General features: G+C 38.0%; 5 protein-coding genes across 17 annotated transcripts; 1 reads left to right on the forward strand and 4 right to left on the reverse strand.

Moving 5' to 3' along the window:
* Positions 1 to 247: 247 nt before the first annotated feature.
* Positions 248 to 5,845, reverse strand: LOC103869421. Of its 12 annotated transcripts, XM_009147503.3 has the most exons (9): positions 5,599 to 5,845; positions 4,898 to 5,299; positions 4,395 to 4,466; positions 3,895 to 4,298; positions 1,982 to 3,272; positions 1,777 to 1,877; positions 1,462 to 1,594; positions 1,008 to 1,171; positions 618 to 925 (listed from the first exon to the last, which is right to left on the reverse strand). In XM_009147503.3, the coding sequence occupies exons 1-9, from the start codon at positions 5,753 to 5,755 to the stop codon at positions 917 to 919; spliced, it is 2,733 nt and encodes a 910-aa protein (XP_009145751.1). In that variant the 5' UTR covers positions 5,756 to 5,845; the 3' UTR covers positions 618 to 916. The 12 variants fall into 12 exon arrangements, with proteins under 12 accessions (XP_018514689.1, XP_018514688.1, XP_018514687.1 ...); XM_009147502.3 differs by having other exon boundaries at positions 259 to 1,171; positions 3,895 to 4,191; positions 4,402 to 4,466; XM_009147500.3 differs by having other exon boundaries at positions 259 to 1,171; positions 3,895 to 4,292.
* Positions 5,846 to 5,941: 96 nt separating this feature from the next.
* LOC103869422 (putative F-box protein At3g10240) lies at positions 5,942 to 11,495 on the forward strand. Its single transcript, XM_009147505.3, has 2 exons — positions 5,942 to 7,123; positions 10,551 to 11,495. The coding sequence occupies exon 1, from the start codon at positions 6,005 to 6,007 to the stop codon at positions 7,052 to 7,054; it is 1,050 nt and encodes a 349-aa protein (XP_009145753.1). The 5' UTR covers positions 5,942 to 6,004; the 3' UTR covers positions 7,055 to 7,123; positions 10,551 to 11,495.
* A 3,174-nt stretch (positions 11,496 to 14,669) lies between these two features.
* LOC103869423 (vacuolar protein sorting-associated protein 9A) lies at positions 14,670 to 17,082 on the reverse strand. Of its 2 annotated transcripts, none has more exons than XM_033291229.1 (5): positions 16,652 to 16,902; positions 16,337 to 16,611; positions 16,089 to 16,259; positions 15,832 to 16,011; positions 14,670 to 15,755 (listed from the first exon to the last, which is right to left on the reverse strand). In XM_033291229.1, the coding sequence occupies exons 2-5, from the start codon at positions 16,499 to 16,501 to the stop codon at positions 14,946 to 14,948; spliced, it is 1,326 nt and encodes a 441-aa protein (XP_033147120.1). In that variant the 5' UTR covers positions 16,502 to 16,611; positions 16,652 to 16,902; the 3' UTR covers positions 14,670 to 14,945. The 2 variants fall into 2 exon arrangements, with proteins under 2 accessions (XP_033147120.1, XP_009145754.1); XM_009147506.3 differs by having other exon boundaries at positions 14,685 to 15,755; positions 16,337 to 16,484; positions 16,759 to 17,082.
* Positions 17,083 to 17,262: 180 nt separating this feature from the next.
* On the reverse strand, positions 17,263 to 19,713 carry LOC103869424 (eukaryotic initiation factor 4A-III homolog). Its single transcript, XM_009147508.3, has 7 exons — positions 19,331 to 19,713; positions 18,934 to 19,255; positions 18,622 to 18,729; positions 18,418 to 18,537; positions 17,895 to 18,062; positions 17,673 to 17,759; positions 17,263 to 17,576 (listed from the first exon to the last, which is right to left on the reverse strand). Exons 1-7 carry the CDS (start codon positions 19,636 to 19,638, stop codon positions 17,463 to 17,465), a joined length of 1,227 nt encoding a protein of 408 aa, XP_009145756.1. The 5' UTR covers positions 19,639 to 19,713; the 3' UTR covers positions 17,263 to 17,462.
* Positions 19,714 to 22,626: 2,913 nt separating this feature from the next.
* On the reverse strand, positions 22,627 to 25,378 carry LOC103860177 (zinc finger BED domain-containing protein RICESLEEPER 2-like). Its single transcript, XM_033292693.1, has 5 exons — positions 25,319 to 25,378; positions 24,598 to 25,113; positions 24,355 to 24,505; positions 22,738 to 24,258; positions 22,627 to 22,655 (listed from the first exon to the last, which is right to left on the reverse strand). Exons 1-5 carry the CDS (start codon positions 25,376 to 25,378, stop codon positions 22,627 to 22,629), a joined length of 2,277 nt encoding a protein of 758 aa, XP_033148584.1.
* Between the last annotated feature and the right edge of the window lie 1,143 nt (positions 25,379 to 26,521).

The raw sequence follows: 26,521 nt of genomic DNA on the forward strand, positions 1-26,521 counted from the left end.
TTGGTATCAACTAAAAGCTAGAGATGAACCTTGGGCTGTTTCCGAACCTTGGCGAACTCAAGCTACTATTTTTCACTGTTTGTTATTGCTGCAAGTCTCTGAATACAAGTCTGGAGTTGCATTGTACAACTAATGATGGATATTTGCGTTGTGAATTTACTATATTCGAGTCAACGACCGTTTTGGAATATGCTCTCATTGGACTGTTGCTGTCTCTTAATTCAATAACAAACGCAAGAGGAAGCTATGTAACAAACGCAAGAGGAAGCTATGTAAATATTTCATCTGTTGTAAAGAAAACATTTTAAAGTGTTACAGTTAACCCAAAAAAGCAAAAGTGTTCAGTTGACCAACATATCTTTCTACCCACATAATGGGTTCTTCACCATCTATGATTTTTAAGATTCTTCCTTCTAAAAGAAAACATTACTATATCGCGTGAGGTCAGATACAAGAAACATAGATGCTAACAGCTAGCTTCAAGGCCAAGCGAAATCAAGCTGGTTGTTATCAACATCCCATACTCCAAGACCAATCTCATCAAACAACTGTTCATAGCTCCAGCTTGAGTATCCCACGAAAAACCAATAATCACTTGGTTTCACATCTCTAGACTTCAACTCTTGGATTCGACGGGCCACCGACTCGTGATCAAGGAAATACACGCCTGGTGAGAGTTCAAGATCCGTGGAGGGGTCTCCCTCTCTGCTCAGAGCCAAAAGCGGCTTTTCTGGATCCATCACTGGACCTCCGAGAGACAGAATCGTGTTTTTCAAGAGCTCAGCTGTTTGGCCGCCGTCCAGGTCAGGGAACGATGACCATCGTAACCGTTTGTTGAAGATAACACCCATGAAACCGGATTCTCGGCCTGCTTTTAGGATCAGAATCTTTGAGTTTGCAAACGGTGGACTGTCACCTAGCCTTTCTGTAGCAACCAGGATTGTGCCAATTTTCACTTTAGGAACAGCAGGTTTGACCGAGTGCGTTGGAGGCGATTGGGGACTGACCTGGTCCTGGGTTACCTCTCTTTCAGGAGGATCTCTGTTGCTTACAACGACCTCAACAAGTTTATCCACGTCTTTCTCTTTCACTTCATTGTTTACAGCTGATGAAGATTGGTCGAGCTTGTTTGAGTTTCTTCTTCCTTTTCCAGACAGAGTAGGAATGATTCCTGCCAGAGATAGATTCATAACTTACTTTGTTTAGGGTCTAGCTTATGACAACAGTATTAAATAAATGCTGTTTTCAAAACCAGCTAAGCCTGAAAGAAAATATGCTACTACGAAAAAAACAGGATCACTAGTTGCAATGCATATTAAGATCCTGCAGAACTATGTTCCTTTTATATTATTTGTTTTCTCTGGAAATTCAGTGAGTGACGTCATGTTGTGCCTTCAGATATAATAATATTTTGGCACATGTGTAAAAAGTGAATAAACAAGGATGGTGATGTTGACTTACTGAAAAACTCACGAGAGTTATTTGCATGTCGAGCCAGAAACTCTGTTATGTCAGTTACAGACGTTTCCCCTTCATATAAAATGACTTTGTTTCTCTCGGCTGGAAAGAATACCACAGAAGGATACACTTCTCTCTGCAACGTTACATATTCATAGAACGAGTGAATACTGAAATGAGACTAGGTGAAGGTGTATAAATAAACTCTCAATATTTAAAGGTGTTTTGAGAGGAAGAAATTTTTGCATTGTGATATGCAAATACTATAATCAATAGAACAAACCAGACTAGAATCAGACAAGCTATCATGAAAAGTACCTGATTTATTGAGTTTAGGATCAAGCTACAATCATTCAACGTGCAGTCCATTAAGTAGATCAATGGAGACTTTAGATTCTCGCCATTAGTGGGTGTCTCTGCTTCAGAACAGAAGAAGACCATGAAGAAAATTGGAATACATGTCCATTTCAGTTTCCGTAATTATTAGTCATTCTAAGTCACATAATTATAAAGACTCAATTACCTGATTTATGTTTGTTCTTGGATTCTCTCTGTAAAATCGCTTTACAATCCTTTAGTGATCGGTATACTTCACGCACAGCTAGCTCCATCCTCTGACAAAAGCCACACCAGCTATTGCCAAAAAGGACCAAAACGTCCTCGCACAAAGGACACGGAGCCTTCTCTCCACTGGATTGATTCCATGCCTGAACCATATGGGAGAACCTATTGACTGTGATACGCGGAATAGAATCCGCCTCGTGAAAATCCAGATTAACAAACGGTGGAACTGTAGCTTCCTTAGGCTTGTGAATAGTGGTTTCAGACCGTGTATAAGGTGATAGACTTCCATTGAGATATCCATGAAGAGAGTCGACCAGCGACGAATAGCTGAATGCTAACTCATCTTGAAGGACGTAGTGCTGTTGTAAAGCAGGATCAATTATTACTGCTGATGGAATCTTTACATCACCAGTTAGACCCCTAAGCAACTTATAGTTTGCGTCAGAGAAGAAAAATAAACCCGTGAAACTATGCACCAGATCTTCCTTCGATTCCGAGTTCAACAATACCTTGATCTCTTCTTCAACATTTTTTGTTTTATAAACCCCAGCCTTATCCATTACTAATTGTTCACTTCTGTTTGTAGAAACCTGCTCTTTATCATCTTGGGAGGATGATCCACTTTCAGAAGGTTTCATTTTGTCCTTTTCTTTCGAACTCATACCGACCTTGTTCTGCACATCTCCTTCTCTAGGCTCAAGAGAACTTTCACTGGAACCTTCTGCTGAAGACGTGTCTTGACCAGGTATAACTTCTGCTTGTGATGGTAAAGCATCCAGTATTTTTATGTGCACATCATCAGATAATAGACGGAAACCAACATCCTTAGCAATCGAGCTTAACTTTTTTTCTTTTCTTCTGTGAACAAGGTTTGTCAGTAGCTCCTGCAGGGAACTGCCTTCCATTCCTGACGCTATAGTATCAAGGGCCACATTTTTATCCCCATCCATAATCAGAAAAGAGACCTTATTCTCTAACTTGATCGTCTTAAAACTTCGGGGAGTTTTCTGAAGAGACACGGATCCCGATTCTTCATCAGCCTGGCTAACGGAGTTCTCAGACTTAATATCATTCCCCCAGTTTATTATGTCAGACACTTTATGTTGTGCAGCTACCTCCCTGAAAGTACAAAGTGCTTTCACACTCTTCCTTCTAGTTTCCAAGGAGCCACTTGATCTATCCACAAAAAGAATAACCGACGGTTTATTTGCAGGCAAAGATGACTCGTGGTCCTGCCGGTTATCCTCCAGCTACATGAGAAAACAAGATTGATGTAAGTAATGCACAATGGACAGTATTAAATGGTCAGAATTATTAATCTTAGTAATAAATGGACTGGAAATAGAGTAATTAATAAATCAATGAAACGAGCAGAAATGCAACTACAATTTCAAATTGTATCGACTCAAACAAAATAGAGATCTTGCATTCATGAAAAGTTCCCCTCTTCTCTTCTGTTATAGATATACTGACAGTAGGGAGATCCATATAAAACCAAATTCTAATCACACAACACCATGACAGAAAAAATAACAAACAGAAACTTTATACAAAGTAAAACCCAAAACCAGATTTCGATTTATATATGGAAGCGAAATCTCGAATTATATATGTCACTTCATGATTTTTCTATTTTTCTTGCAACATCTCTTCTGAAATGAAAAACCCAACTTTGTCCTTTATATTGTTAGATTTCAAGTAGTTTAAGTTACGGAGTGGTTTCTACCAATAAATACAGCAAACAAAGCACACGATCCCACTTAGCAAGTTACACACTCTTTTTGGTCCAGGTAGTTCTCCCCCAACAAGTGGAATAATACCTGAATATGCAAAATTAACTAAAACATATGGACATAAAAAAAAGAATCATACCTCTGAGACTATGGGATTTTCCATCTTTAAGAGTCTCTGAATGTCATCTCCGGCCTTGAGAATCTTTGAACAATGTGGACATCCTGCCAGCTGAAGGACTGCTGCCCACGAATCAGATGCTCCAACAGTAAATGGTGAAGCCAGTGATTTTTCTGTGATCAGACCAAATTTTTGCCTTTCAGGAGGCAGGGAAAACTCTTTTGCGGCGGCAATCAATTTTGAGAGGAATGAACTGAATTGCTTGAACTGTTCATGGTTACATGTCTGTCCAGAACCCCCGTTTGCTCTGTCATTCTCCTGCAAAGCAGCAGTATCATTGACATAGCTAAAATCCTCAAGCCAAGGAACTCTACCAAATCCGCTTTGGAGTCTACACATCAATTTCCATTTTGTATGGTCTGCTACTAGGGCACAAAGAAAATGGCACATTATGGAGGCAATACACAAACAGTAAACGTATCAACAATCAACAAGGTCTAGACATAAAAGTGAGAATCTACCAGCCACCTTCTGGTTATTTTTTCCTCTTAACTTCAGCACTCGGTCAGTTTCAACTTTTTTGGAGAAGTTTCCTGCAAAGTTGGAATCAGCCAAACATCCCAGCTTTTGATAAAAATTACTAAAGATCATATGCCATTACTGCTATCATATAGTATCCTGATTCTTGAAGATTAAAGAGGGTAACCAAATAAATATCAGGAGAGAATTGATGCACTACTGGGAGAAAGTAATCTAGTGACAGCAAAGTAAAATAATTTGATGGATTCTAAGCCTTATACCAGAATAAGACTAATCTCACGGTAAGATTAATAGCCTGAAAAAATAAATGACATTTTGCTTAGAGATGTTAGATGGAAATTTATACTCTAAACTCTAACGAACTAATACTCGCCAGAGTTCACTCACCTTAACAAAGTAGTAAACTAAATGTATCAGGAGTTCAGGAAAAACTCTTTGGAAATCAAATCATATAGTAAACATAAAAGATCCAGAGTCAACTCACCATGCCAAAGGTTATCTTCAGTGACATTCCTCTTCAACTCAGAGAGAAGTGTACTAGTCCATCCGCAAAACTCGAACAGAATCAAAGCCTTGTCAGATGATTCAAGAAAATCCTTCAAACTCTCTGGAGACTTCAAATGCTTGAGAGGAAGTTCTTCAGGAGGAGATGCCAAATAAGGACGAAGAGACGACAATATATTTAAGGCTCGGAGTTTCCCACGATAGTTATAAGGAACACTATGGTGATAGTACAAAATCGTAATCTCGTTGGTAGCACCAATGGCTTGTGCTAACACCTTCTCTAAGTTTCTGTACACAACCATCAACTTCAACGAGCCATACTCGTCACTAGTATGAACCAGCTGAGTTATTTCATTCTTGAGAGATCTTGACTCGCCACACCCTACAAGATCAGCAATGAAACCAATCAGAAAACAAAGGAGACAGTGAAAGCAACTCCACATGGATGTTCTGAGATTTATGAGGCTTCCAATTACGGATTGAGGCTAAATGAATCAATACAAATCAATTTAGAGCCAAGTGATATTAACCACATCTTGCTAATGCATCACGCCTCAGAGTTTTGAATCAGTGGGAATAAATGATTTGACGAGATATTTGTTCGAGCAGACTCACATTTATACGGAAACTATGCAAAGGTAACGCGAGAAACAGAGAGAGAGGGAGGGAGGGAAAAGGTACATGGAGTGGTGACGAAGAGGAGGATGTGAGGGTGGAGACGGATCTGAGAAGAGAAGTTTTGCTCCGTGAGGATATCCCATTCGCCATGGCTGCTTGACGGAGGAATGATGGATACGAAGGCCAGGAGGAGGAGGAGGAGGAGAGCCGGAGTTCTCATCGGGACGCCGCTCACTCACTCAGTCGTCGCGTCTTCTTCCTTTTCTCGTCGTCGGTGGTGATTCGATTTTATTGGTTGGTTCGGTTTAACAGATCAGATTGATCTCAGAGATCGCATTTTACCGGTTCGGTAGAGGAGATGTGTGTTGCCACGTGTATAATCCCTTATATATATTCTAATTATAATATTAGTAAAAAGAAAGAAAAAAAAGGTCAGACAGCAACTTAGGGTTTTGAGTCTTCGTGTAAGATGGAGCAACTATCGACATTAGATTCTTTTTTACCCAGGGATCTAACCTCTGAGATTCTCTTAAGATTGCCTGCCAAATCTGTTGGGAAATTTCGTTGTGTGTCGAAGCTTTGGTTATCAATCACCACCGATCCATGTTTCATCAAGTCGTTTGGAACTACACGACCAAGTCTTCTACTCTGTTCAATACAAGGTCACAATATGTTTGTTACTCCTTCTATCAGGTCATACTCTTCTTCTCAGCCTTTTTATCCTTATCCTATGAAAGTTCTAGGAGAACATTGTTACTTCCCCCATATGGATTCCGTGCAAGGTTTGATCTGCATTGTAGATGTAGACTCCCTGAAGCCCCTAGTTTGGAACCCTACCATGGGCCAATTATTAGTTTTACCAAAACCCAAATTGAGCTCTAGACATATGAACGTGTTTTTAGGATATGATCCAGTCGAAGGTAAACACAAAGTAGCATGTTTTCCCCAAAGAAAACCATGCCATGTCTGCCGAGTTTTTACCTTGGGATCAGGGCAAGAATCATGGAGGACCGTCAAAACTAACTTTGAGCATAGTGTTGCCGTTGCTTCTGGTCGATGCATCATGGGGGTGATATATTATCTAGCTTTTAAAAGTCAAGGGTCTGATGCGGTTGTTATGAGCTTTGATGTGAGATCTGAAATATTCCATATGATAGAACTACCCTCAAGTATTCATTGGGATTCGCTGATAACTTACAAGGGGAGATTAGCTTGTATTGATGCAAATAATGATAAAAGATTGTGGAGTTTGGAGGATGCAACAGATAAACACAAGTGGTCGTTTCAAGACTTTCTCTCACCTTTATACAAGATGTTTGAACTACAAGGTTCCACTCATGCTGGTGAGTTTATTTATGTACCGTTCAACAAATCACCTTATATTGAATTGTACGATCCGGTGGGAAACAGTTGGAGAAGACTTGAATTTGAAGGACTCGAATTTGAAGGAATCTCAGACGACGAATTTGGACACACTAAGGCTTTCACGAATCACACTGAAAGTCTTATGCCTTTGTAACCTTTAAAATAGAGTCTTACGTCTTTGGAACAATTTGTTTTTTGCTCTATTTTTGTTTCGATTTTATTGGTTGGTTCGGTTTAACAGATCAGATTGATCTCAGAGATCGCATTTTACTGGTTCGGTAGAGTAGATGTGTATTGCCACGTGTATAATTCAATGGATATTTATTTTGTTTAGTCAAGCTCAGCTTCAACTGAGAGTTTAGCCCGAGTGGCAAGATGTTACGTTTTACAAAAAAAAAAAAGGCAAACACACTAGTGATCGACAAAATGGACCAGAAAGCCCATTATGAAGTTAGAAACGAACACGAAGGCCCAAAAAATGAGGCTCGTGTAATGATAGTAACTCAGAAGACGGATGGATCGGTGCATTTCTTTGCTCGAGCCTTCAGGATTCCCCGGTCTGAATGATGAAATTATGTTTGTGATTCTCCTATAGAGAGAGAGGAGATAATCAGGAGCTTTAAAGGAACCGAGTGATTCCGTACTCGCCAGGTTTCCATAGATAACCAGCTGCCAAGCAACCGGATTAATTAAGAACATGTCATGGATTGGGCCAATGAAGTTGATGATTGTGCGGGTGGTGTCATCCCAAACCAAGCTTTGTGCCTCCAGATAAGTAGATGTGATTTCGTGATTCAGGGGTGGTTGTGGAACAAGATATATACATGGACAATTTTTATGAAATGAATGGTTAAATAATGGTTGGGAACATGTACGCAAAGCTGTCGAGTGTGACAAGGACCAAAGACAATTATGTGGAGATTGTTTGGTTCATGAGGTGAGTACACTCTCTCGTTGTTTTGTTCGTATTTAATGAGTTTATTTTGTTGATGAATTGATAAGTACGCATGTGCTCAAAGCTTTTCCATATCCAGACTATTCTAATCATGTTTGTCGCAGGATTTGTAACTGGACTTTGTGTAAAGAACGGGTTCCAACTCGCTCGGTTTACAGAAAGGTGAGTTAGACCACGATTATCCCTGTTTCATAACTGGATTTGTTAAAAAAATAACTCATTTAAATAAATCTAAACTAAATATAAAGCATATTACCTATCCTTAAGTAAGGATTTTAGTGACCGATTTTAAAGTGGGTTTTAGAAACACGTGTCAACAAAGTTGTATGTTTGTCCGTATGTGTGCATGAGTTGTAGTTTACTTCTCTCCTCTATAAGACTATAAGTAACAAGTATTGTATATGCAAGTCACAAGTTCCATTCTCACCAAAGTCTTCTTCTCTCATTTTCTTCACAAAGTCTTCTTCTCTCATTTTCTTCACAAAGTCTTCTTCTCTCCTTCTCACCAAACAAGTTCCATTCTCTCCTTCCATTCTTCTCACCAAACACTCTCCTTGATCACAAATATTATTCTAAAAAAAATTAAAAACACTTTCTACATTTTGATCACATATGATGGGTGTTCGAACTAGAATTCATGATAAAGAAATGTATATTTGGTTGAATATATTTAGCGTAAATTTGGACGTGATGAAGACAACAACTGAGCTCGGGTGTTTCTTTCAAATTATTCTCGTTTATTTTAGTAATCCTTGTTTTTATGTTTTTATTTTAAATCTATGTTTAAATGTTATCTTTTAATATGCTTATTTAATAAATAAATTTTATCTTTTAAAAATAAATAATTTTTTTAAGAACCCTTAATTAAGAAACTCTCATTGAAGCACAAAATCTAATAGTTTCTTAACTAGAGTTCTTAAGTACAATTAATTACTTAAATAATCACTAAGAAACCCAATTGGGGTTATAGGGTTAGACCATGATTGTCGGTAAAACCTCAAATGGGGTCCTTAAGAATTTTATTTTCTTTTTGGTTTCAAAAAAAAATTAAAAAATAAACCAATCGCGGGCTACCACGTGTCGGTAGAGCCCGCAAACAGTGCAAAAACTCCCCAAAGACCGATCCTTATTTCATGATTTTGGGGACTGGTTTTTAAAAATTTTGTAGGACCCACGCGTCAGTGGAGTCCACAAACAGTTCAAAAACCTCTTTTAGAAACTAGCTATATGTATGCTCTTAATCATGCTCTTATGATCATAATTTAATAAAACTGAAAATAAATTATTATAAAATTAAATTGCTAATATATAAAGATGATATATGTATATGTAAAGCGGGCAAAAAAGTAAATACATAAAAAGGTAAAACCCTAAGAAAAGGTCGACAGCAAAAAAAAGATCAACAACAACCAACCTCAATAAATTAGGGTTTTGAGTCTTTTTTTTTTTTTTTTTGTAAAAAGGCTTTCAAATTAAAATACTAAAAATATACAATGCATGTAGGCTTTCAAATTAAAATACTAAAAACATACAATGTATGATTGAAACAACCATAAAGTTTGAAAAAGTACGATGAAACAAATCGACAGGTTCTTTGTTACCCAGCGACCTAATCTCATAGATCCTCTTTCGGTTGCTTGCCAAATCTGTTGGAAGGTTTCGTTGCTTGTCGAAGCTTTGGTTATCAATCACCACTGATCCAAGTTTCAACTTTCATCAAGTCGTTTGGAACTACAAAGCCGAGTCTTCTACTATGTTCAATAAAAGGTCACGATATGTTTGTTAGTCATCAGAGTTTGATCAGGTCTTCCTCTTCTTCTCAGCCTTTTCATCTTTATCCAATGGAAGTTCCAGGAAAACATTGTTACTTCTCCTGTATGGATTCTGTGCACGGCTTGATCTGCATTAATGGTGTAAAGTCCAAAGTGCCCTTAGTCTGGAACCCTACCATGGGGCAATTATTAGCTTTACCAAAACCAAAGATGAGCTCCAGACATGCAGATGTCTTTTTAGGATACGATTCAATCGTAGGTAAACACAAAGTAGTGTGCCTTCCCCATAGAAAAACTTGCTACGTCTGCCGAGTTTTTACTTTGGGTTCAGGGCAAAAATCATGGAGGACCGTCAGAACTAACTTTAAGCATTGTGTTGAAGCCGTTGCTTCTGGCCAATGCATAATTAAGGGGATGATATATTATCTAGCCTGTAATCGTCAAGGGTATGGTACAGTTGTAATGAGCTTTGATGTGAGATCTGAAATATTCCATATGATAGAGCTACCCTCAAGTATTCATTGGGATGTGCTGATGACTTACGAGGGGAAAATAGCTTGTATTGATGAAGATAATGATAAAAGATTGTGGAGTTTGGAGGATGCAACAGATAAACACAAGTGGTCGTTTCAAGACTTTCTATCACCTGTATATAAGTTTTTCGAACTACAAGGTTTCACTCATGCTGGTGAGTTTATTTATGTACCTTTCAAGTTCTACAAATCTTCTTATATCAAATTCTACGACCCGGTGAGAAACATTTGTAGAAGTCTCAATTTTGAAGAAATAGTAGAGGAAAATTTTGGGCAAAGCGTGAAGGCTTTCCCGAATCACATTGAAAGTCTTATGCCTTTGTAACCTTTAAAAAGTCTTGTCTTTGGAACAATTTGTTTTTCAGTCTTTTTTGTTGGTTTTGATTGTAGAACTTTTTATAAGCATGAATTGCTTAAGCTAGGAACATTAGAAACTATGTCTCAGATATAATAGCATCAGATATTGTAATTTTTTCGACTTTCAAATGGTCTGTAGATCACATTCTCATGGATAGATTGATCATGAAAGTAAAAAAAATAAAAAATGTGATCCCATCTATCCATGATCATCGACGTAATTTTTTGTGAATTTCCGGTAAAACTCAATGGCAGCCTGGTCCCGAAGGTGAACATTCACCACAGGGCCAATGCAAACAAGCTTGCATCCAACTGCGTGATTTGTAGAGGCCCACTGGGACAAGGCGGCTGCAGCGTTCAGGGAAAAAAGTTGAAATCACACCTAGCTGCCCCTACCGTGCTCTTACTCACCACTGTCAAGCTCCACTCTCTTATACTCAAACACTTCGGCAACTAGCACATGTTACTATGGAAAGAGGAGTTATTATGTTTTGTTAATGCACTGTGTAGTACAATCTTCTGCATTCAGATAACCACAGTTTTAATTGTCTTCTCCATGCTCATGACGAAAGTGAGAGTCACGCTTAGCTCCATGAACGCAGAACCATCACCGGTTACTCTTGATAAGGTGAATGTACTAACCGTTATCGCCCAAAAAGCAAGGTGATTCATGAACATACATGACTTAAACACAGAGCAAAACCATAACCGCAAAGTACATGGACGATCTTTTTGGGATGTACAGAAGTAGTAAGTAGTTGGAGACATGATTTGGTTTAAAAGATGACGTAGAAGAAAGCTGAGGATGAGCTGAACAAGTTAACTTTGTGTTACTGCCTTTTTTCTATAATGAATATCCGAAATTCAAACAGCTTTTACTTGCTGTTACTTCCTTTTGGTTTCAGTTTGCAAGTAAAAGCTATGCTTTATAGAGTTTTCTTATGCTTATCTCTCTTTCTTGTGGTCTCTTTGTTTGCATAAAAAACCAAAGTGATCTTCCAGTAACCGAAGAGCTAAATAACAGGATCTTTACATTGTGATTATAAGTTATTTAGTGTCTGTGAACAATTTTGAAATCCAGGTGGAAGGTGAGGATCACATGATAGAGAAAATGGAGAATGTGATTCTAGGACCTCTTAAATGGTGGATGTGCTCTGTTACTTCTTTTTAACCCTTTTTCCTTAGTCTTTTTAAGAACAAAAAATAAGCTCCTGTATTACTAAAGCATTCTCTCAAATCTCAAGATACTCATGCTTTCAGTATGCAACATGGTAAACAGTAAAAGTTTTTTCAATCACAAGAAAATATCAAAATCTTCAGTGCGTCTAATCTAAAAAAAACCTTTGGGACATGCTTGCAGGGCGGCACTTCTCTTTACTTCTTCTGAGCTTTTTGTCACATACATTTTCCATGTTTCCGTAATCGAATCTGGTAATGCACATTTATAGGATGAGCTAATGGAGTCTTACAAATCAATTCAAGATATAAAGATAGTTAGAAAAAGCTATTAAAAAATCATAAGAGCATCACAATTCTAAAGTTCTTCCTCTCGAATCTGGCCCGGTTAGTCGGTTACTTGGGACTGGACCTCTGTTTGATTTGTGAGGCCATATCTTATTCTAAATCCTAATTCATGAATGTAAACAAGATACATACATGAACAATTTTTATGAAAATGAATGGTTAATAACGGATGGGAACATGTTCTCAAAGCTGTTGAGTATCCTATCTGGAGACATAGCTAATGATATATACATATACCACCAATGATTTGTTTAGATGCTATAGGTATCTCTCCGATACATGTAATGCAATACCAGCTAGATTCCCTCTCAACTTCATCAATGGTAGTCATACAGTGAAAAAACCGCTGCGTGCAATTAGTAACTAGCAAGCATTATACGTAGTAAGTTAATTTGTATGGGTTATTGTATTGAAACTAATCTTGTATACTTCACTAACTAATAAGTGAGAAATGGCGCAATAATAATCTGAGTTTCTTTGCAACTGATGCAATGGTCTCAAGTGGTCTCTTTGCAATAGGTTCGTAAGAGACCTCTGGTGGATATAGATTGGTGCTAGTTTCATCTTTTGCTTCAGCGCTGCTCCTTGATTATTTTTTGAATGAATTGGATGATCATATGGGAACATACAAGCTGAAGGAGGAAACATACGATTTAGTTGCAATCAGGGAGATCTCATTACAGGATAAGTCCCATACAGATATTGGAAACTGCAGTTCCTTTTCGAACAAGTCAATGTGAATATCGAGAAAACAACATCTGAAGTGAAATGCTAAAGAAGAGAAGTTAGGTGTTTTACTATAGCAGATAAAAACGGAGGAAGAACATGAGTAAAAAGAAAGATTGGTGATAATGGAGCCAACATTGAGAAAGTTCAAGAAGGGTCGAAGGCCAAAGAGAGACCCAGTCTAATGAACCTCAAACAATCATTCAAAAAAAACATTGTTGTGTATATTGTCAAATAAAATTAGTAGCGTAAATATTAAAAGGATACAAAAAATGGAAAATAGAAATAAAGAAAATGAATTAATCAAAAATAAGTGTAGCTAACTCTTTATCTTTTCCGCTTAATGTACCTTTTAATAGGACGTGTATATCATAAATTCATAATATTAAGGAAAAGGTCGAGAGCAACCAAGCGTGAAAAAATTAGGGTTTTGAGAGTCTTCTTCACGTAAGATGAAGAAACAATCGACATTAGGTTCTTCTTTACCCAGCGATCTAACCTCAGAGATTCTCTTTCGGTTGCCTGCCAAATCCGTTGGGAGGTTTCGTTGCGTGTCAAAGCTTTGGTTATCAATCACCACTGAACCATGCTCCATCAAGTCGTTTGGAACTACACGGCCAAGTCTTCTACTCTGTTCAATAAAAGGTCACAATATGTTTGTGAATTCGATCAGGTCTGACTCTTCTTCTTCTCAGCCTATTCATCCTTATCCTACAAAAGTTCCTGGAAAACATTGTTATTTCTCCCATATGGATTCTGTGCACGGCTTGATCTGCATTGAAGATGTAGACACCCGGAAACCAGAACCCTACCATGGGACAATTGTTAGTTTTACCCAAACCCAAAATGAGCTCCAAACACATGAAGGTGTTTTTAGGATACGATTCAGTCCAAGGTAAACACAAAGTAGTTTGCCTTCCCAAAAAAAAAACATGCTACGTCTGCCGAGTTTTTACCTTGGGATCAGGGCAAGAATCATGGAGGACCGTCGAAACTAACTTTGAGCATAGTGTTCAAGATTTTGCTTCTGGTCGATGCATCAAGGGGGTGATATATTATCTAGCATGTAATCGTCCAGGGTATGATACGGTTGTAATGAGCTTTGATGTGAGATCTGAAATATTCCATATGATAAAACTACCCACATGCATTCGTTGGGATATGCTGATATCTTGGGATTTGCTGATATCTTACGAGGGGAGATTAGCTTGTATTGATGAAGATAATGATAAAAGATTGTGGAGGTTGGAGGATGCAACAGATAAACACAAGTGGTCGTTTCAAAACTTTCTCTCACCTTTAAATAAGCTTTTCGAAGTACAAGGTTCCACTCATGCTGGTTGTTTCAAGGCTTTCCCGAATCACATTGAAAGTCTTATGCCTTTGTAACCTTTTAAACAGTCTTATGCCTTTGGAACAGTTTGTTGTTCGCTCTCTTTAATTTTTCTTGGTTTTCATTGCTAAACTTTTTATAAAGCATGAATTGCTCAAGCTAGGAACGTTACAAACTATGTCTCAGATATATTACGTAATTTTTTTATATTACGTAATTTTTTTTTTTGACTTTCAAATGTTCTGTAGATCACATTGATTCTCATGGATAGATGATATGTTTGCATATAGAAACAAAGCTGAACTGAGTTCCTCCGATTGAGTTCCAGAGGTCGCACTCTTTTGATGAATTTGAAGCTAACCACGACAGGAGAGGCAATCCATTCAAGAGATAACATAATCGTTAATGGCTACAACATGGAATCAAGAGGCAAATCTTGTATAATTACTCCCGCACACACACACACACCCAAAAGTCCACTTATTAGTCGTCTATGTTGTCCTTGATTCCATGTTGTAGCCATTAACGATTATGTATCTATACACGTCTGCTAACAAACTTGAATAAAATTATACAAGATTTGTTTAGCAAAACATAAATTACTACTTTTAAATAATTTTTCTTTGCTTTCCACAGTTTTTAAATATAGTTCAAAATTTTATTTAAAAAAAAGATTGTAAAGTTATTTTTCGGATGGTCCCATTCCTTCAGAAGAGAAACATTTTTTATGTTTCCTACAAATTGTTTCATTGGTTGCTCTCATCTCCTGCAGGTCCGTGTACCTGAATTGACACACTCACTCTTTTGGACCTTGCTTCATCAAACATTTTTTTGTGGCATCTCCTTCATGTTTGTTCTTCTGCCAAAACTGTGGAATACTCTTCTTGTTTTACATCTAAGACCTTATCAAGAACAGCTTCCCCTTCACTCTGTAGAGCTCGCACCAGATCATCAACGCTCCTGTCAGTTTCCCTTACATCTGAAGATAATGTTGTATGATCATCCTCGGGTTCCTTAGCCGTATCAAAACCAGACAACGCTTGCAAGGGTGGACTTGATGAAGCTAAAGATGTTGTTGCTGCATCACCCAATCCTTTGGAAAGGCACACATATTTGAACACGAGCTGTTTATAACTATTTAACAAACTTTCAACATCTCCTATCCTCAAATCACCAGCGTTTGCAAATAAGTAAGGATATTCTTGGAAGATTTTGTTTGCCTCCGTATCCTTCAGAAGCCTTGAAGCACCCTTGTTTTCCAAATCAGATACGGATTCAACTTTCTTCACTGGTATTTCACTGTTGGCGTTGAGTATGTCACTGGTTCCAGAGAGACTATCAGACGATCTTGACTGGAAAAGAGTTGTTTCTCTCTTGGGGTTCAGCATTTGAGTTTTATGAACGGTGGACTCGTCACGAGGGGGAGATGGTGCAGTAGGCTGGCTGCTTAAACCAGAGATTCGTGCCCGTGCAGATTCCATGTTCTTCTCAAACTCAGCTTCCTCCATTGAAAGTGATTTCGCATCGATATTTGAGATGAAAGACTCTGCAGAGAGTATGTTTGTGAAGAAGTAAGCAGCTTCACTAACAAGTTTAGATTCACGCCTATATCTTTGTATATACAACAGGTTCGAGTGAAGCTGTGGAGGATTAGCCTGCGAAAAGAGAGTACATAATCATCGCTAGCACACATAGTTGCACAAACAAAACATGCATTACAATAAAAAATACCTTTATTGTAACATATATCAAGACAGGAAGAAACTCATCCGCTCCAGGCGTATTCTCATTAGAAGCAATGGAAGCGTTTAGGAGTAAGTTATTAATCACTTTGCAGCAGTTAAGGACACACACAAGCTTATCACGAGGAGCTTTGTACATGTTTATCTTCTGGAGCTCTTTCTGAGCTAGCTGCGGAAAGGAGAGAGAGTAAAATATTCAACACTAACAAGAAGATGGAACACTATATGCGAGCTAGATCAGCTTACCAGCCAGGATGTTTCGTTTTGAAAAGTTGGTTTTATATCCAAATACTCAGGAGAAATGAACTGTTGAACCAAGGACATCTTCTGAAAGAGTTTTTCATCAGATATAACATCCTCTGTGTTTGAAGCGAATACACGGGGAAACAGCTTTGTCATGACATACTTCTCTAAACCCTGCGCGTACATTTAAGAGGAAAATGATTAAGGCAAGAAGATGCAAACGGAAAGAGAAGGACATTGATGATACTCACATCTCCAGCGCTGTCAAGTTCATCCTCAGAACAACCGGACCAAAGTGGATGAGCCCTGAAAGCAGCTTCCATCTTGGAAAAGAAGTCTTGAACTGCAGCAGAATCCTTTTCTGGGTCTGGCTCATTGTTCAAGAATGAAACAATGAAACTGCAACACATACACATTGTCTTATGAAGCCAGAGAAAAAGAAGTAATGTAAACCCACAAAACACCTACCCTCCTCAACTTAAGTATTATTATCCTAACAGTGAATAAGATCTAAGCTTTAGATATTGCTATCATGGAAGAACATAGTCAAATCCAGCATAGCTATTCAGTAAAAATCTAAGCTTTAGATATTGCTATTTATTATTCTATAGAAAACAGAAGCTAAACACACACATGACTATCCTCATCTGCATCGAAATAGAAAGAGAAGAACCTTTTGATGGATTTAACGAGATCGCCGGCGGAGGGTTTACGCATCCGCTCCAGGAAATCATGAATCGAAACGTCCGTGTTGTTCTCCATCGTCGATCACCAGATTCGCCGTCAACCAGAACTCCGACGATTTGACCACAACAGAGATCAAAGAGAAAGTTGAGTTCTTCTTCCTCGCTGACTACTACAACCCAAAACGACTGTCGTTTTACGAAGTTGGTGGTGGATGTGGTTCTGTGTTAACCGGCTATTATGTATCTTGGTTTAGTCTAATGTACCAATCACTTACATGTTACGACTTGCAACATTCGTCAATTTTTTACCCAACTCATGAAATGATCAACCAACAAACGAATACACACCGACTCACCAACCCAAAAATCAGACGAACATCACAAGCGATATATATATATCTTGACCATAAGTCTTAAACAGGGGCTGAACCATTTTGTATGTTAATGTCTTACAAGTAACGATCCCCAAAATCAATTACGAGGAAGAAAAAGACCAAACTCTCAACCCAAAACGCTTCTCAAATCATTAAACATTTACCACAATTGTTCAAAAGAACCCACGAAAGGGAGTGAGTAGGTACTGAGTGAAGAAGCATCATTAGATAGTGCAAATACATAAGATCTCTCGTTCGGATACTTCTCACTACAAAGCCACAAACGCCATCACAAAAAAATTCTCAGACAAGGTCTTTTAGATAAGATCAGCTACATTCATTGGCATCTCGTCAATCTGGGTACTGTAGTACTGCTCAATGTCTCGGAGGATCTTTATGTCGTCGCTTTTAACAAAATTGATCGCAACACCCTACAATTATAGCCGTAAAGTTGGTTGATATCCATTTTCTACTCTTATAAATAGCCAAGAAACAATAAAGAAATTAAATTATAACCAATCAGTTACCTTACGCCCGAAACGACCAGATCGTCCAATACGGTGGATGTAGAGCTCACGGTTGTTGGGGAGATCATAATTTATGACTAGAGAAACCTGTTCAAGAAAGTTCCTCATGTCAATTTAAACTCTACTACAATCTCACGACACATAATCAGAGAACAGAGGAGACTTTAACACTTTTCATGCCCAAGTATCTACACGAGATATAGCAAATAAGTAATGACTTACTTGCTGCACATCAATCCCACGTGCCCATACATCTGTCGTGATCAGAACACGACTGTCGCCTGACCGAAACTGGTTCATGATCTCGTCTCTCTCCTTCTGAGGCATGTCACCATGCATCGATGAGACTGTGAAGTTGTTAGTCCTCATTTTCTCACTCAGCCAATCCACCTATGACAAAAGAGGAGATAGTTAAGCGATGCACTGAAAAGAAACCATAGAAACCTAGTTACCAAACTAACTGAAAACAAAGTTTAGAAAGCATCAAGATTGGTATATGGCATCACTGAATAAGTTAACAGGCCAATGCAGTCTACTAAAAGCAATGGAGGTGGTGTTTTAACTCCTTCCTTTTAAAGAGTAAACGAGTACAAACAGCCTCACAAACGAGTACAATTTTTCAAGGACGTTACATGATTTCAAATCAAGTTAAGATCGCATAGCTAGGAGCTTAGTGTAACTAACAACATGAGGTACCTGATCACCTAAAACATTTCAGACATAGTAAGATGAGCACAAGGATTACCTTTCTTTTTGTGTTGCAGAAGATAACAGCTTGAGTGATAGTAAGTGTGTCATAAAGATCACAAAGTGTATCAAACTTCCACTCCTCTTTCTCAACAGCAACGAAAAATTGTTTAATGCCCTGAAAAAGGTTTTACAGGAAAGTTAGCCACTGAAGCAATATGGGTGTGCCCCCACGCATACATATTCAGAATAAGAAACGTACCTCAAGAGTCAACTCATCACGCTTCACAAGGATCTTCACTGGTTCAGTCATAAACTTTGATGTCATCTCCAAAATCTCGTGAGGAAGAGTTGCAGAAACCAAGCAAACCTATAAACATAAGGTATTAGGTTAGTAACTGAGCTAAGCTTGCCCAACTACAGTTAATAGCAACCCAAAAAATACACATGGATCATTCAAGCAACTCGACATTGTCCTTTACAAACTAAAAGTCTATCTAACCCAAGAGTCCAAGCAGCTAATCAAGAAAGTAAGAATGAGGAACCAAATAGTGTTTGAGCAGCGAAATTTTACCTGAAGATCAGGTGGAAGATATCTGTAAACATCATAGATTTGGTCCTTGAACCCTCTGCTAAGCATCTCATCAGACTCATCAAGAATCAGAAGCTTAATAGCTCTGGTACGCAGACTCCTCCTCTTAATCATATCACAAACACGACCTGGTGTCCCAGACACAACATGGACACCATTCTCCAGCTTCCTGATATCCTCTCCAACGCTCTTCCCACCAATGCACGCGTGCGCCTGAATATTCGCGTGCAATCCAATAGCTTGAATAGTCTTCTCCGTCTGTGAAGCCAGCTCCCTCGTTGGCGACAATATCAACGCCTGAACTCTACAATCAAAAACCATAACGAAATCAAACATAAGAACAATCAAATTGAAATTAGGGTTTTTCTTCAAACCATACTCTCTAGACGAAGTGTCAACGATTTGGCAGACGGAGAGGGCAATCATGGAGGTCTTTCCGGTACCGGACTGGGCCTGAGCGATAACATCGCGGCCTTGGAGAATCGGCATGACCGCTCTCTGCTGAATCGCGGAGGGCTTTTCGAAACCGTACTCGTAGACGCCGCGGAGAACGTCCTCCTTGATCCCCATATCGTTGAAATTCGTGATGGGCTCGATCCCTTCCGTCGTCTCGAAGACCAGTTTGTCGTCGTCCATTGGTCCGCCGCCTCTTCTTCCACCTCCACGGCCAGGATTCGCTTCCGCCATTGCTTTCTAGGGTTTCGATCGTTTGGTTTCCTCTCTGGAATGAGCTGTTCGTGAGATAGGCGCGGCTCGAAGTAGATATGTGATTGTAAAATATTAGATGACTTATTTGGGCTTTTGTATCAAAATAGAAATACCGACTTTAGACATGGGCCTGTGGCCCATATTAATTAGAAAAAGGAAAAGTCCATAGTAATACACCAATTTAATTTAAATTATCAATTTAATACACTAATTTTCTTTCTTTCTAACAATATTATGAATAAAAAATGAATATTCATGGAATCGTACTTTACAAATTGGTATATTTTTTATGGAAATATAATTTGATGTACTAAATTAGAAATAAAAAAAGTTGCTATGTTAAATTGGAAATTCAAATTAAAGCAAAAATGTATTTGATTGGATCATCAAATGTCTAAGCAAAACATTTTTTAAAAAAAATTGATGTTTTTTGTCAAATATTGCATCATTGTTAATGCAAATGCAGGTAAGTCCGTCGGTGTGGTACGATGCAACGATGATGATCGAGTTACGAAAATGGGTCGCGCAGTACGGTGAAGGAGGAAGCCGGACTATGTCTCCTTTTGGCTTCTAAGGCAAAAACTCTTTTGTTACATTCATATTCATATTCATGCCATAATAAACTATAAAAAGTCACTATTAAAATTTAATCATAGTTTTTCATTTCATTCCTTCAATCTAACCAATACAAACAAATTACTTAGGTTTATTATGTATGATGAAAAGCTAGTTCGCAGTCCACCATATCTTGTCTCCCTCATCACACACACCTAAATCACACAAAAAGAAGAAGAAATTTGCTTAATTTTATGTTTTTTTTTATCAATCTTAATTTTATGTTTACGTAACAATCGAAGAGTGTTTTCATTCATGAGGGAACATCTTAATGTAAACAAAACTTCAAAAGGCTTGTCTTCAACTCAAGGCTTCCATCTTCCAAGGCTTGTCTTCAACTCAAGAGGCGTTCTTCCGAGTGATGGATCGTGCTATGCGAGATAGACTACTGTCATTGTCTCGAACCACGGCGTCACCCCCATCCCCGTCGTTGCTTGAGCTGTACTTCTGCTTCATTTCCCCTTATAGTTAATGCTCTTCCTTGTTCTTGCTCTCTCTTGTTCACTCTCTTCTCTCTTATCCTTCTATGTAATAAGTTGTGTCACACAACAATGTAAACTCTTAAGAAACGATATAAATTTTAATATTTACACCAAAAAAAAAAAAAAAAATTTCAAAAGCTAGATCTGTATTTCTTTGCGGTAGGCCTGGGCGTTTTTAACTCAATCCGAAGTAGCTACCTAGACCCGAACCGGAAAAACCAAAACCAAATCCGAACTGTTATACAAAAATATCCGAACGAGACTTATGAGCTTAGTACTTTGGTGGTTGGTTATAATCTGAACCGAACCGACATCCGAACTAGGATCCGAAGATAACCGAGATTAGTTAAATATGTTAATATTTTTATTTATTTTAAGATGATTTAGATATTTAAGGATATTCAAAATATTTTTTAGTTTGTTTTAATTGTTATTTTGAATACTTTTTAATTAATTTAGATAGTTTAACTAATTTTTAATTAGATTTGTAAACAATTTATATATTTTGAAAAAAAAATTGTCAATTTTTAAGGTTTAAAAAAAAAAATATTTTTGGACGATTTTAAACATTGGTTACATCCAATCTGAACCGAACCTAGAAGAAACCAAACCGAAACCGATCCGATAATTAGTAAAACTCGAATAGTACTTCTGAACATAACACCGAAAATCCGAAAATTCGAATTATCCAGACTGATATCGAACAGTCCACCGAACGCACGCCTACTTTGCGGTATGAATGTAATAAAAACTTCAAAGCTATATTTGAGCATACGAACAAAACACACTGACAATACTCATATACTGATATATATGTACTCTAAGAAGATGGACGCATGATGCATGCAAAGGGATAACTAGATCTGTATTTCTTAATCTATATCCGGCTTTTTCTTGAATTAAGAAAACTGTAACGTATCTGTGTTACAAAAAGGAAAAAAGAACTTAAACGTTATAGAATATCGTTTCATTAGTTGTATCTATGTAAAACATAATTACGTATGGTTGATATCATACGTTGTATTCGGAAGAATAAACTAATGTAGGGTTTTCAACTTCTAGTATGTACCCTTTGTGGCTGTAATAATTCTATTATTTTTGGTCAAAATAATTCTATTATCTGTTCCAATCATTTGGAATATGAGTGGTGCTAGGCCTGGGCATTCGGGTATCGGTTCGGGTCCGGGTCGGGTTTTTCGGGTTTTCGGGTTTTCGGGTTTAGGCTTAAAGGTCCCATTCTAAAATTTATTTTAAACGGGTCGGTTTCGGGTAATATCACTTCGGATTTGGTATAATATTTTATTGCATTGTAAAACCCATAAAGTAATCAAATATCTTTCGGTTTCGGATTTTTTCGGTCCGGTTCGGGTTATACCAAACTTTAATACACATTTATGAAGCAAAAAATATGAAACATAATCCTGAACTCATATGAAAATTTCAATAAAACAGGAAACAAGACTACATAGATTAATAAATCCGAAAACAACAATTCATAATTCAATCCGAAATGAAAAAACAACAACATCCATCCATGGTTCAAACACACCAGAGAAAAACAACAACATCCATCCATGGTTCAAACACACCAGAAAAAAACAACAACATCCATCAATCCTTCATAACAAAATAAAAAACAGCAGAGAACAAAGAGTAAAGCTTCTTCCTTGACTGAGACTGAGAGCTTCACCACGACCAAGTGGCATTTGACAATCTTCTATTTCTACCAAACAAAATAACAACAAAACAGGATGTAAACTTGAGCCGTAGAACAAGAGCATTCGACAAGAACATGAAGTAAAGAGAAGAGGTTATACACAAGAGCATTCGACAAGAACATGAAGCAAAGAGAAGAGGTTATACCTTACACTTATGGCTGGGCAGCTAAACCAGTTAATTCTGATGCAAAGAGAAAAACAAGTCAGAACACAACATATAAAGAAACATATTTACGAAACAACAGAAGGTATAAGAAACATACCTCTCTCAATCTCTTCTTGCTCTTCAATATCCTCAAGGATTTGTGCATTAGTAAGCACTTTTGTATCACAGCGAATGTCTTGTTTCAGCCATTGCTCGGTACACATCAGCACCTCGACCATGAAGTGAGTAAGGCAGCTCCGAGATGGCTCAATGATCCTTCCACATGTGCTGAAAGCACTCTCAGATGCAACAGAGGAGACTTGCATGGCCAAGACATCTTTTGCCATCAATGAAAGAATCGGGAACTTCGTACTGTTTCTCTTCCAATATGATAGAACATCATACTCTACACCAGCCAACAACTCTGGATTCTCAACCGGTTCTTTCAAGTAAATTTCAAGCTCATCACGCTTGTCTTTCACTCCCGCATTCAACTTCTGCTTATATCTTCGATCAATCCTCTTATAACCGAAACCATCTTCAACCATATCCATAGAAAGCGATGCTTCCTGTTCAGCACACCGAGAGGCTTGAGCCTTGGACTTCTTAGAGTGATCAGATTCTTCTTGACTCTTCCCATATCTGTCACTGTACTCCTTGAACATACTGCGCAACACACTGATCACAGAATCATACATTTCTTTACCTTCTAAGCTTTCCTGCCCGTAAAGCTCTTCAAAACACATGGTTGCGAGATCCATCTTCTTCATGGGATCAAAAACAGTTGCCACAATCAACATCTTATTGATGTTCTTCAACCCATCCCAATATTTGTCGAATTTCTGATACATCTCCTCTGCCTTTACCTTCAGGTGATGATCTCTACTCTTCATCAAATCCATAAGGTTAGCTGCTATGGTCACAATTTCCCCGTAGCACTTGTAAGCATTGAGAGAGGTCGAGGCAGAAACAACTAGAGTTGAGTTGTAGAAGATGACTAAGAACCGGCCTAACATTTCAACTGCTTTCCAATCAGTGAACATAGGAGGACCTATCCTCTTTTCACCTTTATCCATCTCCATAAAGTAATCGTTGTACAGCTTATCTTCTTGCTCCATCTTGTCAAAGGCAACTCTGAACTTCATAGCTGTGATTAACATCAGATAAGTGGAGTTCCATCTAGTAGTCACATCCAACGGCAAGCTTCCCCTAGTCAGTTTACCAGCTTCTACCTTCTGCTCAAATGCTGACAACCTGTTTCCTGAAGCTCTGACGTAGACCACAGCATTACGGACAGCATTGACACTCTCATCTGCGTCAGCCATTCCATCCTTGACGATGAGGTTGATGATATGTGCACTACATCTGAGATGCATCATTTCACCAGCTAAAACCAACGCGTCTTCAGACACCAGTGAGAATGCACTCTGAAATTTTCGCAGTGCAGAGGAGTTGGCCGTTGCATTGTCGACCGTCACACAAAAAACTTTCTGTATCCCCCAGTCAGCTAAGCAATCTAACAAAACCTTCGAAATTGTTGCTCCTTTGTGATCAGTGACGTATTTGAACCCGATGATAAGCTTCCTCAATCGCCAACATGGATCAATGTAATGGGCAGTCACAACCATATAGCTAGCACCTGAGATTAAAAAAATTATAACAGATAAGAAAAGAAGCTACTTTACAGTTTAGACGATTCAACTAAACACATAAGATAAGGAAACTATATGCTTACGAGTTACTTGAGCCACCCAAATGTCAGTAGTTAGTGAAACCCTTTGCTTGTTTGCTTTAAACCACTTCTTCATAACAGCTTTCCTCTCTAGATACATCTTGACAATGTCTCTAGTCGATGTCCTTCTTGAAACAGGTTTGCCAAGTTCCATCTGCAGTTATAAAATTCAAAGTTAGATACTAAACTTAACTAAAGAATTATCTAACTTAAACTTGTTAGATAGTTAACTAAGGAAGAACTGACCTTGTTACAGAAGTGTTTCCAACCGTCACCTTCAATGAAACTCAGTGGTAGCTCTGCAATCACCATCATCTCATTTGTTGCTTCTCTGAAAGTACTCTCACTTATCTTTCTAGACTTCAGCTGTCCTTGTTCATTGATACCAGGCTGAGTAGAGCTTTGACCCTCTGAAAACGCCATGAAGCGTTTGCATATGCTGATATGCTTCATCAAGTTGGATGTCCCCGATCTTGTAGCACAGCAGAACGTCTTGTTGCAGTAGTGACATATACATCTGTCACGATTCTCCTTTGTTCTTGTGAAATGTCCCCAAATCTTAGACCTTGGAGGCAGATACCTACGTGCTTTCTCTGCCTGGAACGTTGCTCCACTAGCTTCAGGTGATTCCTTACGCTTGCCTCTACTGTCCGGATCGACAACTTGTTTACTCTTGCCTCTACTGTCCGGAGTCAGGAACTCTTGTTCTTCATCGCCTTCGAAGTCGTTGTTGTCAACATTTGGTGTTGAGGATGAGTCCATCTGAAATCAAATTGAAGAGTAACAAGTTACTAACTAAAACAAACTCAAACTTTTAATCTCATGCAAAATCAAAATACTAACTAAGACAAACTTCATCACAATTGAAACACAATCATATCCGTGATTGAGAACAGAGAAACTCTACACTCTAGACTCGTTACTGAGAACAAAGAAAGAAGAAAAAGAACAGAAGCTTCTCACTAACCTGTGATTGATTCTTCGAAATCGCAGATGGTGGAGAGAGTGTGAGGTCTAGATTAAACATCGGTGTTGGTTAAATAGGAGAATAGAGGTGTAGAGACGAGATTTCGAGACTAGGAAGAAGAGGAAGAGATTTCTCTGTCGCCGGCTCACCGCTTCATCTATAGTTGATTCGATTTCGAAAGTAGGATTGGGATTTTTGGAAATCGTAAAGAGTAACACGCGTGTCTCTCTATACACATACACTAATTAATGTATCTTCGGTTATTTCGGGTTAAACCGAACCGCACCGAACCCATAGTCCAATGTATCAGAAATTCAAACCCGATCGGGTTATCGGACTAAACCGAACCGAACCCATAGTCCAATGTATCATAAATTCAAACCCGATCGGTTTTTTAAATGATTTTAAACCGTACCGATACGTTTTTTTCGGGTCGGGTTCGGGTTCGGGTTCGGGTTTCGGGTTTTATGCCCAGGCCTAAGTGGTGCTGTTGAAGGAGACCCCAATACTGTTTTCCATTTACAAAATAAGGAAAATAGCACATGAGTGCATCAAGTTCTAGAAAAAAAAAACTTATTAATCAATTGAAGGCCCTTTCTCAAAAAAAAAAAACTTATTAATCAAACCTTAACGTTTTCTGTTAATAGCTGAAAATGTAACTTTCGCGTACATGGATGGTATCATACTATCAATGAATGTTTTAATCTAAATATTAGTCTAACTGTATAATTTACAGTGAAATGTAATATTTTAATTTTTACAATCATCTCTTTGGTCTTTAGTCCCATTTTAAGTTGGATTTTAGTTTGAGACAAGTGATAATAGTTTTTAAAAAACTTACAGTAAATCTAAGTTAGAAAATTAAAAATAAACATGAGATAACTATAATTGTGATTATGAACAAAACAAAGAATGTAGAGTTATTATTTATTATTGAAACTAGCTAAAGAGATCTCTTTTCTTTATCAGAATTTATCTACAGCTCGAAAATTTTGTGTGTTACATTTGAATCCTTCACTTTGACCTACCCTCTTCCTACCCATTAACCTCCACCTAACTAAGAGCACATTCACATTTTAAACACTATCTTTCTTTCAGTTTCAGCCACATCCTCAAAATTTTAATAATTACAAACAAATTCTTAAATCTTAAAGTTTTCTCCACGTGACGAGAAAGAACTGTGTTTCTCCACGTGGTGCTTAT

The sequence above is a fragment of the Brassica rapa genome, chromosome A05, assembly GCF_000309985.2.
Source record: "Brassica rapa cultivar Chiifu-401-42 chromosome A05, CAAS_Brap_v3.01, whole genome shotgun sequence".
Taxonomy (NCBI): Eukaryota; Viridiplantae; Streptophyta; class Magnoliopsida; order Brassicales; family Brassicaceae; genus Brassica; species Brassica rapa.